This window comes from Schistocerca gregaria, chromosome X, assembly GCF_023897955.1.
Source record: "Schistocerca gregaria isolate iqSchGreg1 chromosome X, iqSchGreg1.2, whole genome shotgun sequence".
In the NCBI taxonomy this organism is placed as follows: Eukaryota; Metazoa; Arthropoda; class Insecta; order Orthoptera; family Acrididae; genus Schistocerca; species Schistocerca gregaria.
The window spans coordinates 831598423-831612742 of record NC_064931.1 but is presented as its reverse complement, the minus strand read 5'-3'; the positions used below and the strand labels follow the sequence as shown (position 1 = coordinate 831612742).

Sequence of the window (14320 nt, the reverse complement as noted above, 5' to 3'; positions counted from 1 at the left end):
TCACAAATCATTCGAACTGCGACTACAAATGTGCATTGCAGCAGAGGGGAAGCATTTTGAGCACATGCTTCAGTAAAGTTTTGTATTGTGTACAGTATGTATTTTGCATCTTTGTGTGTATTTGCTTCGTATTGTGGTCAACAGTAAATATTTTCAAATAAAAAACAAATACATATGAAATAATTGTGATAATAGCCTCCCCATTTACATTTTAAGACTGTATGTATTTTAATATTGTATGTTGTCTTCTATTTTGGTGTCACAGTTGTCAAATAACTGAATAATATTGGTGCGAAATCATTAGTTAATTTTTGCACAAAATATCACAGTATGTATTACTATTGTCGGGTAAATGGGCATGTTTGTGTAAGGACGGACTCGTGACGTTTACCATGTACTCTGAACAACAGGAAAGGTCACATTGGACAACGCTGCTTCATAGGATGAACATGATACAAGAACATATCTGTGTCTCAAAAACTATTTGCCTAAATATTATGATATACACATATTTGAAACCATCTTTTTAATCCCATCATGTTACGCTAGAATTTAACATAGGGTTCCATTAAAAACCAAACACCTGGGATGGATGGCCTCATCTCTGTAATAAAAGTAGCACAAACATGAAATGTGATGTATTCAAGTAGCCTCGCCCCTGCAATTCACTGTCCAAATGGCATCTTTGTATCTATTACGGTTGGGGAGAAACGAGGGGTGTTATGACTTAGCTGCCTCAAGGGCTACTATCGACTTTATAAGTACTTGTTAGTTTGAATAACAATGTTGATTTCAGTGCTATTAGTGTAGTATGTCGCTGAAGATACTGAAAGCAAATGCACCATATATGGTGTCTTGCCATAACCTGTTTATGCTCTTATCATTAAAAAACAAAAGATTAAGTCTAAGTGATGTAGATTTCCAGAGCTGAAGTAGATTTTTGCAAAGAACAAATATGACACAAAAATCAGTTACCGTATGTGACAGTTTATTTCTGTTACTGCCGTGCAATTCAAGCTGCACAGATTGATTATGAGAGGACTGATCACTTCTGAGACTGGGCAGTAAGAGCTGTTAATAATTTAAATAAAGTGTTATGATCAGAGTGAACCCTCTTATCTTTCCCAAAAGCAGATTGCATTTAAGCATGACAGATGCTCAGATCAACTTATGGTCAAGTGTTGATGTGGACCATAGATTCACTAATCTGAGATTTAATATGACTAAAGATTTTTTGGGTATTTTACGTGGCCAAGTGGACATAAATTAGTCCCTAACAAAGACACTATCTACTAAAATAATGGCCCTGTTAACACTACTGGGTCCTGTATGTCTGAGCCTCAAACACAAAAACTCTTGCCTTATCCATGAAACGAAAAATTCCACAGGTTGAATCCTGGTCTGACACACAATTTCCATCTTCCAGGAAGTTTCATTACAGTGCACACTCCACTGTAGTGTGAAATATTCATTCCAGAGAAGCTGGAAAGCATCTCCTCTGGTGCATGCAATTACTGTCCCTGAACATTATTGAGCCTATGTTGACAATTTTAGAGGAGAAAATCTGATGAGTGCAGAATCTAGTGGAGTTTTCTCATCTCCATTATGACTAATGGAATTATGTGCTGCACTGCGAGACAAATGATAACAAAATGCTTCAAGAGAATGTTCACAGGTTGTGCACACAGATCGTGTGTACATTTTGCAGAGTATCCAATCAGGTTGAGTGAGATGTTAATGTGGTTCACTCCATTATCAGTTATGTTGTTTAAGCTGTTTCTTGTATTTTGGTAATCATCTGTGGCTTCCGTATTTAACCATTCCGGGAATTATGCAAACTGACAGACCATAGATTCTATGCACACCAGTAAGAAAATAATCATCTCCAGGAGGCATCACTGTAGTAATATTGCCTCTATAGTTGACAATGACATCAATTAAGTGAGTAAGACTCCACAGATTTCTTCAGGAATGCCATACACAACTGAAGCAGTAAGCTTTATTTGTGACAGTCTTTTTGTTGTGCCTATCTGTGACTCAGCATCTCCGCTATATGGTGAGTAGTGACTGACCTTTTCATAATATTGTTTCATGTCAGTTTGGATGTTTTTACAACTATTGTTCTTGCACCATGTTAGATGACTGTGAATGGTGCATCATTCCTTGTAGGAACATTGGACACTTCTCATTGCTACTCAAACAAATTGGTCAATTTCAGTCACAGTTTGGTCAAGGGCATGTCCAAACACAGTAGCTCCTATCTACCATTCTGTTATGCCTACATGTCACTCCACCTTACTTCATGGATGTCATCCAACTGACTAGCACATAAACATTCAACTCCTATTTGAAAATGTTACCATCTGAAATTCGTATTGAAATGTGCATACCTGTCATTTCAGTCATATCAAAATTGTGATGTTTAAAATTATGTCAAAGACTGAATAGCTAGTTTTGTGCAAGGATAGAACATTTTTTTATGAATTCCATCAAGTTAAAATAAAAGTAAACCCAAAACTTGTTGTGTGCTTAATAAAGAACATCTGATGAAAAATGAAAATAAGTATAATAACCTGTAAACTACAATTAAAAATATTACAGTGCAATTGCTGCAGGAAGAGTACAGTACTATGTCCCCTGGTACCCTCGAAGCACAAGGGCTCATTAATCAAGCTGAGTATCAGAAAGTGGCTGCCCTTACACAGTCTGCATCACCAGATGCTCACAAGAAGATAGCAGGTCAGTAAAAAATTGGCTTTCTTAAAAATGTATGTGGAAAATTCCTGTAGGCTACAAAAATGTCACTTTTGTGATACATATACTTCCACCTCTTTCACCATTCCATATACTTTTTATGACAGATATTAATGTACTTAAAGAATAAAGCAAATTGTTGACATATCTGATTTGTCTGTGACTGTAATATTGAAAATTCGGAAGAATTAACAGGGTAATATGTGAACATTATTCTTACTGATTTAGCAAATTGTATCCATTGAAATCAGATTATTGCGACTGTGATCAGTTTCTTTGTATTGTTCAGCTTATATTTGTTTCATGTGTCACAATTCATGACAGCCTTCTAATCTAAGTGTGACCCTGTCCAGATTTCTTTGGTCGGGTCAAGGACAAGGCGGGTGATGTGGAGCGCATCCTCAAGGAAAAGGATCGACATGGTACAACTCCCTACTTGTCATTTTTGCTGCATACTGAATGCTTTCAGTAGACTTTTGAGCAGTGTGATAGCTTTGCAGATATGTGTTAACAGATAAAAATCTGTGTTGTGTGAATTGATGTTCACTGCATTTCTCTTTTATGACAGTGTTTGGTGTTAATTATACTTTGCTTTTAATATGCTCAAATACCTTAGTGCATGTTGGCATTGTATGTAGTCTTGTAACATACCTTCCTGCTTCAAACTTTGTCATTGAAATGCTTCAAAAAATGTATTCAGCATCACTCTGGTTTATGTGCCTGTGTTTGTAAATATAGCATCAGTAGTGCTGTTATCTTCTGGCTTGTTATCTTGTTATAGTTTAGCTATTACTTGTCTGAAACATAGCATTTTGTCTTAGAAAGGCATACTATTTAGAGAGGAATTTACATGGAGTTTGCTCAAAAAAACCTGTAGTTCAGAGAAACAACTTACTTGGAGTGGGTGTTTGGCGATTATTTCCACAATGAGTGGGGCAGAGATATCTAAATTTACTTTTTGTGTGATTCTTTGTACTACACTTCCAAAGCATCAGGGCAGTGATCTGAGGTTTGAGTTAATCATTACCATGTGCCACTTAATCATGTGTTAATAAATATGATATTCAGTCTTCTGGCTGACTATATGGATTGTATATTGTATACTGCTTCTGACAGCTGTGCATTTGAACAAATGAACCAATATAACTTTTGTGAAATATCAGTGCTTATTATGTTTCAAGAACAGAAATTCCAGCATGGAACTCATTAAAAAGAACGAAGAAGGGCAATTGCTCACCTATAACTGATTGCTGTGTGGCAACACACACACACACACACACACACAGAGAGAGAGAGAGAGAGAGAGAGAGAGAGAGAGAGAGAGAGAGAGAGGGGGGGGGGGGGGAGAGAGAGAGAGAGAGAGAGAGAGGAGGTGGGGGTGAATATGTGCTTAAACTGGAAACATAGTGATAGCTTGAAAGCTAGTATATTCTTTGTATTGGTGTGTGCATCTATGTACAGCAGAGTTCCGGTAATCTGAACATTCAGTTAATCCGAACATGAAAAATGTTAATCTACGTACGGAAAACTGTGCGACAAACTTCTGTTCATACACACTATTTTAATTTACACAGTACAGCAAACACATATTAGAAAAAATGGCAAGAAAATATTAGGCTTAAACAATGCGTAACAATGAAAGAAAAGCTGTCAGACTTACTAAAAAAAACAGTGTACATTTTATCCCTACTTTTTAGATGACAAAAACTCAGCTGTTTTTTGGTGTAATGATGACAATCTGTTATGATGCATAGTTTTGCCATCGTCTCACAAACATCAAATCAGCAGGTGTAGCAGTGGGCTGTTGCTCCAAATAACGTAGCGCGAGGTCAAGGGCTTCTGCTGCATCACTCTGTGGCACCAGCTCTACTTTGTCGCTTCCAGGCTCATTGTCACTTGTCACACCAGTCCACTTCTTCCTGGTGTTGAGTCGCAGCAGCAACTAAATCAGCATCAGTAAGGTTCACCACACAAGCCCCATCCACTGCCATCCACTCATCTACTTCTCCTTCACTAGCTTCTTCACATCCAGGGATTGTCAGTATCATTTGAAGTGGATTTTCGTCTTCATTTTCAACTAGGTTGTCCTGAAATTCAAGAGATGTCCACAGTTTTTTCCATGATTTTCTCAGAGTATTTTATGAAGTATTCTACCATGCCTCAGCGGACCCTATAAACAACATCCTTTGCATTGGTCTTTTTTATTTTGTCCACTAAAGGGATGCTATCATCTTGGATCAGCATTCTTAATAATTGTTTTCTGTAAATCAGTTTTATTGTTTGCAGTATGCCCTGGTCCATCGGCTGTAGAAGTGGTGTAACATTCGGCAGCAAAACATTCGCCACTGTTTCTCCATCACATAGTTCCTCTGTGCTGGGATGAGATGGCTCGTTATCAATCGAAAGGATTACATGGGGAGACAAATGATTTTCCTTAGAAAACCGTCGAACAGAGGGAACAAACTGGCCATGAAACTATTCTTTGAACAGCTTACCATCCATCCGTGCTTTTTTCTGGTTGTAATAATATACAGGCAGGGACTTAATGTTAAAGTTTTTAGAAGCTCTGGGCCTAGCAGATTTGCTGATCAGCATTAAAGGCAGCTTCTGATTACCAGCAGTGTTGCTGCACGCTAATAAAGTCACATGATCTTTGCACATTTTAAAACCAGGAGCATGGTCTTCTGGTTTTGATGCCAGGCTTTTTGTTATCATTGCCCTAAAATTAAGGCCAGTCTCATCAGTGTTATAAATTTGTTGAGAAGAATACTTTCCCTCTCTTATCATTTTTTCAAACTCACCCCTTCGCTTCATCACGGTCAGAAGAAAGTTTCTCTCCAGTAATTGGTAGCTGACGGATTGCATGACGTTTTTTTAAGTCTATCCAACCAACCTGTACTCACACTAAAAGACTCATCACCATTCATTAACTTGTTTGGGTAAACAGCATTCTCCTGAACCAGTGCTCCACTCAAAGGAGTTCCCCTTTCTCTTTCTTGTGTAAACCGAAGGAAAAGAGCTTCGTCCACTTTATCGAACTGGGACTGTTTTGAAGTCTGCTGAATTTCGAGTGTTTTTCCCGAAAATGTTGCACAGGACTGTTCAAGCTTCACTTGGTTCTTCTTCCAATCAAAAGTGGTTGCTTTACCAACAACCAGTCCCGTTGCCAGTTTAGATACATTCTCACCATTGTCTATCTGCTTCAAAGCATTCAGTTTTTCTTTGAGAGTTAACATTGTATGTTTCCGTTTACTCACGATGAAAATATGTGCACCACTACACCTGAATGAATACAATACAACTGTTACACATGCCAGCGATCGATAACTAGCGTAAACAAGTGCTTTGCGAGCCAGTTGGCAGTGCACTGACCTCAGACACTACAAAGGTCTCAACAATGCACAACAACAAGTGCAGGGAGTGAGAGCGAGCCATTGTTCCCACACTGGTTCCCATTTGTTACCATGGTGTACCTACTTATCTGCTTGGTATACTTCATTCTAGAAATTCGTCACCATAATTCTGGCTAACCCGAACAAATTGGTAATCCGAGCAAGATCCGGACCCAATTAGTTCAGATTATCAGGACACTACTGTACTGTGGATCAATGAATCAATTGACTTCAGATGAGTGGCTGTCTATCTTCATTTACTGACAAAATGTGTGTGATGTGTTTATATGCCTATTGATGAGTCAATGTATCACGGGCCGTCTCTACTATGCTGCAAAAGGACACCGTTACAGTGTGGCTAATGGCTGTGTAGTACTTTTTGTAGCTGGCCATGATGTCTCCTTTGTTGATGCTGCTGAGTCTGCATTGTCCATGTGGCTTCTCGTTGTCTAGGTGGTGATTCCCTTGCTGCTCTGGGCCCAAGAAAAGGTGTGGGTTTTTAATTATCACTGGACTAACGAAATAATGATGCAGTATTCCATGGTTTGTGTAAAACAAAAACACATATTTATTACCAGAACTTGAAAATGGCTACACTTCACTGCGGCCAAAACTCAAGTGGCTGAAAACCCGTTGGTGACCAAAGATCACCGTCATAGCTACACAGAACATGTTGTTGTTGTCTTCAGTCCTGAGACTGGTTTGATGCAGCTCTCCATGCTACTCTATCCTGTGCAAGCTGCTTCATCTCCCAGTACCTACTGCAACCTACATCCTTCTGAATCTGCTTAGTGTACTCATCTCTCGGTCTCCCTCTACGATTTTTACCCTCCACGCTGCCCTCCAATGCTAAATTTGTGATCCCTTGATGCCTCAAAACATGTCCTACCAACCGATCCCTTCTTCTAGTCAAGTTGTGCCACAAACTTCTCTTCTCCCCAATCCTATTCAATACCTCCTCATTAGTTACGTGATCTATCCACCTTATCTTCAGTATTCTTCTGTAGCACCACATTTCGAAAGCTTCTATTCTCTTCTTGTCCAAACTAGTTATCGTCCATGTTTCACTTCCATACATGGCTACACTCCAAACAAATACTTTCAGAAACGACTTCCTGATACATAAATCTATATTCAATGTTAACAAATTTCTCTTCTTCAGAAACGCTTTCCTTGCCATTGCCAGTCTACATTTTATATCCTCTCTACTTCGACCATCATCAGTTATTTTACTTCCTAAATAGCAAAACTCCTTTACTACTTTAAGTGTCTCATTTCCTAATCTAATTCCCTCAGCATCACCCGACTTAATTTGACTACATTCCATTATCCTCGTTTTGCTTTTGTTAATGTTCATCTTATATCCTCCTTTCAAGACACTGTCCATTCCGTTCAACTGCTCTTCCAAGTCCTTTGCCGCCTCTGACAGAATTACAATGTCATCGGCGAACCTCAAAGTTTTTACTTCGTCTCCATGAATTTTAATACCTACTCCAAATTTTTCTTTTGTTTCCTTTACTGCTTGCTCAATATACAGATTGAATAACATCGGGGAGAGGCTACAACCCTGTCTCACTCCTTTCCCAACCACTGCTTCCCTTTCATGCCCCTCGACTCTTATTACTGCCATCTGGTTTCTGTACAAATTATAAATAGCCTTTCGCTCCCTGTATTTTACCCCTGCCACCTTTAGAATTTGAAAAAGAGTATTCCAGTCAACATTGTCAAAAGCTTTCTCTAAGTCTACAAATGCTAGAAACGTAGGTTTGCCTTTTCTTAATCTTTCTTCTAAGATAAGTCGTAAGGTCAGTATTGCCTCACGTGTTCCAACATTTCGACGGAATCCAAACTGATCCTCCCCGAGGTCTGCATCTACCAGTTTTTCCATTCGTCTGTAAAGAATTCGCGTTAGTATTTTGCAGCCGTGGCTTATTAAACTGATAGTTCGGTAATTTTCACATCTGTCAGCACCTGCTTTCTTTGGGATTGGAATTATTATATTCTTCTTGAAGTCTGAGGGTATTTCGCCTGTCTCATACATCTTGCTCACCAGCTGGTAGAGTTTTGTCATGACTGGCTCTCCCAAGGCCGTCAGTAGTTCTAATGGAATGTTGTCTACTCCGGGGGCCTTGTTTCGACTCAGGTCTTTCAGTGCTCTGTCAAACTCTTCACGCAGTATCGTATCTCCCATTTCGTCTTCATCTACATCCTCTTCTATTTCCATAATATTGTCCTCAAGTACATCGCCCTTGTATAAACCTTCTATATACTCCTTCCACCTTTCTGCCTTCCCTTCTTTGCTTAGAACTGGGCTGCCATCTGAGCTCTTGATATTCATACACGTGGTTCTCTTCTCTCCAAAGGTCTCTTTAATTTTCCTGTAGGCAGTATCTATCTTACCCCTAGTGAGATAACATACAATTTCAATATCGATTATTGATCATAACACCTATTCTAGTAACAAGTTAAGCAAATGCTTTTTTCCAGCACCCCTGCTTCGGCAGATATTCTCTGTATGCTTCATAGTGAAACACCACATGCATTTGTTGTTGCAATCTACACTGGTGGTAACGTTTTGTCACTTCTGCCATTATCTTTAAGGTACCAAAGAAATTCATATACCTTTTATATGACACGCTTTGTTTGGCTCTGTGTTTCTTGAGACTGTCATCACTATAGTACACTTCCATGTGGTGCACACGTAAGTAAAGGCTGCATAGTGTATAGTGGCAAAGCAAAGCTGTGCCAGCAGCAGTGTGAATAAAGTGCAGTATTATAAACTCTGTTAATGAAAGGTGTCTATTTGATAGCCCTTGTTTCTTATGATGATACCTGGATGCCACCCATGGCGGAAATAATGCTGTGATACCAGTGTGAGCTCCAGGTCACAGACGAGACTAGGCCAGAGGCTTTTCATTGACATTTAGAGACGGGGAGAAGACAAGGGGTGAGAAAATTGACCTTCTCCTCCCAGCCACCACTTTGACTGCTTCCTAGTATAGTAAATTAACTATTTAAATACTTTTGGAAAAAGTGGTTCAGAGAGATCCAGGATGATTTAGAAGGGTTGAATATAACAACGAAACAAATTGAAAACAGAAAAGAAACGGCTATTCTGAGGAGCACACTCGAGACACGAACAAAAAACATTTAAATGAAATCAGTACACCATAACTATTGAAGAAAGGGCAGCCAGATCAGAAAGAATCTAAAAGTTAAGGAAACAGAAGAGGACAATGAAAAGCCAAATCTCTGCTTGGAATAAGTTAGTGTGTATGGACTGATTTAAGTGTTCCACTATGGACATAGACTGTATACCACTATGGACATAGACTGTATAGAAAATATCCCAGATTATAATCATAGGCTGAAGAAAACTGGAATTTCAACTTATTTGTAGTTATTAGTCTTTCAGATCAAGTTGTTTGTCTGTGACACTTTGTTAACTTCTGCCATTTAGTAATAGCAATAGCGTCTTGACTGTGGGTAATTTTCTATGCCTGTTGTTTTTAACTCTTACATTATTCTCCTTGTTTGTAGTGATAGTTTGTACAAATAACTTATCCCATTCTTTATTTAATTTGGCTTACAGACAAATTTTATTGTCCAGAATGAAATTTTCACTCTGCAGCAGAGTTTGCACTGGTATGAAACTTCCTGACATTAAAACTGTGTGCAGAACCATAACATCAGCTCAAGTTCTCTGCCCCACTTTGAGCAAGTGCACTACCGACTGAGCTCCTCAAGCACGACTCGCAACCTGTCCTCACAGCTTTACTTCCACCAGTACCTTGCCTTCTACCTTCCAAACTTCACAGAAGCTCTCCAGCAAAACTTGCAAGACTAACACTCCTGGAAGAAAGAATATTGCGAAGACATGGCTCAACCGCAGTCTGGAGGATGTTTCCAGACAAAAATTTTCACACTGCAGTGGAGTGTGCGCTGATATATAACTTACTAGCAGATTAAAACTGTACGGGATGGAGACTCGAACTCAGAACCTTTGTTTTTCGCAAGCAAGTGCTTCATTCTATAAACATCCTCCAGACTGTGGCTAATCCATGTCTCTGCAATATCCTTTCTTTCTGTAGTGCTAGTCTTGCTGTTCCACAGGAGAGCTTCTATTAAGTTTGGAAAGTGAGAAACAAGGTACTGGCAGAAGTAACGCTGTGAGGACAGGTCATGAATGTTGCTTGGTAGCTCAGTCAGTAGAGCAATTGCCCGTGAAAGGCAAAGGTCCCAACTTCGAGTCATGGTCTGCCACCATTTTAATATACCAGGAAGCTTCAACTTTTATTGTGGATTTTGCTGCCCCTTTTTATTTGCTTGTGTTTCTCTGCCACATATTCACAAATTAGCAAAATTTACTTGTGGCCGATTGCTGTGTGGTGCTTAAGTGCCACCAGAGCCACAATTGGTTGTCTGTGTAGTAATATGGGAGAGAATGTGTACATGAAGTAGGGAAAAGTGTAGTTGCTCACAAGCTAGTGAAACTGTCGGCTTTTACTCATGTCTGTGTGCCTTATGTTAATCAGCAGCTGCTGAATGGCTGCCTCAGAATTGTTTCTCCTCGCATACAATGAAAGAAACCAGATATTCAAAAAGCATCAACTTCTACATTGTCAGTGGTTTACTTTTATCTGTCACTCATCATATTTTGTTTTGAATATTGTGATGCAATTTACTATGTTAACATATCAGTTTCATACCTCTCCAATCATCCTACAGCATATAGATTTTTTTTTTCTGTTGACATTTACGAAAAGTAAAATATGTATACAGTTAATGAAATATTGCATCAAATGAAACCACAAGTTTACTGTTAACAATCACCATTTATTTATCTCCATGATGTGTGTGTGTGTGTGTGTGTGTGTGTGTGTGTGTGTGTGTGTGTGTGTGTGTGTGTGTTAAGATTTTTTGAGGAACTTGTGGCACAGTCTCCAATGGTCACAGGTTCCTTTCACTGTCATAACACATCACAGATGGAAACGCATCATGACTGCTAACAGTAAATTTCTTGTTTCATTTGATGTCAATAACAGTCACGGTAAAGCCTAACCTAAAATGTTCGCATTTAAAGTTAAATGTTGCATGTGTTTCTGCCACTTAATCTAGCAAAGAAGCCCATAACAGATTTTACAGGTTGCGTAATAGTATTAACCAATTAGAACTAATTGTTCTCTTCATATTTGTCTGTGACTTTATCAATAGTACAATATCACAGCAGAAATACAGTATTACCCCTCTTTTACACTTTTCAGGGGATTGGAGAATTTGTGGTGTAAACTGGAGTAAAATTGTAAAGGGGTAGAATCGCTAAGCAACTGCTGATATTGCACTGCCTTCTAATTCTGCTTATCCACTGGAAAGTAGAATGGTACAAGTAGCTGAAATGTTGTGGGGTAGCCTTCCTGTGAGCTGAATCTTACATTTTGCTTATATTTTATTGTATGGGAAATGGAGGTGTCCATAATAGGAATGTTAACTCAATATTTACAGTTAAAAATCATAGTTGTAACAATTATTGTTTTCTACAAAAGAAGACTGTAATAGTTTTTTGTTTAGCTCTTTTGTTTGATGTGCCCTTAGTCTGTTTCTTCGATTCATAGAGTGTCTCAAGCATATTTTTCACACTCTTCAACAAAAGAAAAATATTTTTGTAGTGGTTCCACTGCTGCAGCTCCCTGAGAACTGGTGGGCACTAATACACTCTCCTCCTCCTCCTCCTCCTCCATCACTGAGTGAAGATTAGATGACAGTTTTTCTAAAGCAAATTCCTCCATGGTTTTTTCCTCTGCATCTATGTCATTGCAGAAATTCATTAAAAGAGTGCTTTGGTTGCAGTGTTTCCCATATTGATGCCTTGTACCATTAAAGAATTCTGCTTTTTTCAAATTGTTTATTGTATCGTCCTTCACAGCCTTCCATGACTTAGCAAGGAAATGCAGTGCTTTCAGCTAGATGTGAAATTCATCCCAGAATCCATTGTGGACAAAAGCCTTTGAATGAAGTTCTTCCTATAAAAAGACTTAAAGGAGTTTATAATTCTGAGATCTATAGTCTGCAGTTTGCATGTGCTGTTAGCTGAGAAAAATTGTAACTGCACATTTTGTAAGTTCTTGTAAATAAGGTGTGCAGGACTGTGATCAGCAAAAAGAAGTATATTTCTATTTTGAGTTCCCATTTTTGCACCAAATGCAGCTAGCCACTTTCTGAAAAGATGTGAGGTCATCCAGGCTTTTTGGTTGGCATAGTGCAAAGTTGGAAGTAAATGTATATTTATAAAACGATGAGATATTTTTTTATTTCCCTATTGAAAAGGGGTGAAGCATCTCTCAGCCATCAGCAGTAGCTTCCAACATCATTGATAGCCTCAGTGCACTTGTTTACCACCATGGCATTTATTGTCTTTGAATCCCAAAGTTTTGTTTGGCAACATATTAAAAAAAAGTTCAGTTTTGTAAGTGTTAAATATGTTTTTGGCATCATATTTCACAATTAATGCCTGTAATATTCCATTTCTCAACTGCTGCACAGTGTCACTGTCTACATCATTTGATTCATCACAGACGGTTCTATGAGATATATTGTATCTGCTTCAAAACCTGTCAGTCCAGTTATTGGAGGCACTGAAATTCTCTCTGTCAATAATGTTGGTCACTATAAGTGCTTTCTCCCTTAAAAACACCTGTTAACTGCAATACCTTCCGCCCTTAATATCTCAAATCAGTGTTTTGTGGTTTCCTCCAAAATCATCATATTTCAAATAGGTCACACACTTTCACTTTTCGGCACTTTGCCTGCTTTCTGTAGCACTAGGTATGATATTTTCTGTTTTTTACAATTGAATTCATAGTTGATACTGAAAGTTGCAATTCACATGCAAGTGCTACTCGTGTTCTGTGGTGGAATCCACTTTCTCCAAAATCCAGACCTCCTCTTCCACAGTAAATGATTTTCTTTCTTTTCTCTCTATTGATCAGAAAGAGCCGATAACAAAACAATAAAAATACCATAACACACTAAGTTTAACAAGAAATAAAGAAGATTGTGGCAAATGACTTGGCATCTCAATTCAGATACAGTAAAAAAGAAAAGGAAACTTAATAAACAAACTAATAAATCACCAATAACTTTAATGCTTCAACATCAAAAACAGTAATCACGAAATGAGAAACTTCACTGGCAAAAATGCTATAGATTTGCTCAACTATCAGCTCACGCTATGACATCACACAAGAACAGTGTGTGGGATGCACAAGATTTATGACATCTCCAAACCATAAACCATGCTTCATTTAAAATGTATGACACCTGAGCTTCATTTTTGGTATGTATACAAAGGTTATACACTAAGAAGGAAATTGTGTTTCAGTGAAATAGTCCTAAAAATGAGTTTCATTATCCAACAATGATTTATAGTACTGGTAGTATTGTGCCACATATGTTAAAGTTTATATCAATACACAAAAATAGCATTTGATTAAATTTGCTTGTTAAGTATTTGTTCGATATTTCAGCTCGGAGGCTTAGCCTTTCTCAGATTTAGTGAATTATACGTGCTTTAAACAGAGCACTCTTAGAGCCTGCATGAAAGTGGAGCAATATCATGGGGTTGGATTCCTTAAGTAAAATTAGAAGAAACACGAATATTAACATGGGTTTGGAAATGCGCTTTTACCAGGCTATGCGCTTGTCGCACATACCCATATGTTAACTGAAGTAATAGTTCACTACACTTAACATTTTCTACATTTTATGGATAGTTCACATCACCTCACACAAGTGGTTGAACTTCCTATCCTCTGTCTGAATACATGTTTCAGTCTATTACTTGTAGTGAGATTGTCTTGAACATGCATGACAGAGAGCATAGTGTCTCGTGTGCTTCCACAACATGTACAAAAATAAATGGTTCATTACTGATAGGTTTCACATGAACTTAATGTATCAGAAGAAAGTCCAAGGATTTTAAGTTGGCATAGTGTTAATGACAAGAAATTAGCCTATCACTATATCCCACATATTCGTCATGAGAGAATTGTGCAACTGCATTGATATTAATTAACATATTGCTTATTGTTCAGACCAATTGCACAATTTTTTTCTATCTTTCTTTCTTTTGCTTTCTTTCTTTTTTTACACCATGACTAGTTTCAATCTGCCTGTGT

At 38.2% G+C, this 14320-nt stretch overlaps 1 protein-coding gene across 4 annotated transcripts in view; it reads left to right on the top strand.

Moving 5' to 3' along the window:
* Positions 1-14320, top strand: part of LOC126299335 (WD repeat-containing protein 7) — a 324063-nt gene that overhangs the window by 170663 nt on the left and 139080 nt on the right. For 2 of the 4 annotated variants that reach the window (XM_049991166.1, XM_049991165.1), the window contains 2 exons: positions 2602-2739; positions 3108-3176. In XM_049991166.1, coding sequence (XP_049847123.1) covers positions 2602-2739; positions 3108-3176 — 207 coding nt within the window. The remainder of the gene's footprint in view (positions 1-2601; positions 2740-3107; positions 3177-14320) is intronic. The other 2 variants (XM_049991168.1, XM_049991167.1) reach the window with 1 other exon arrangement.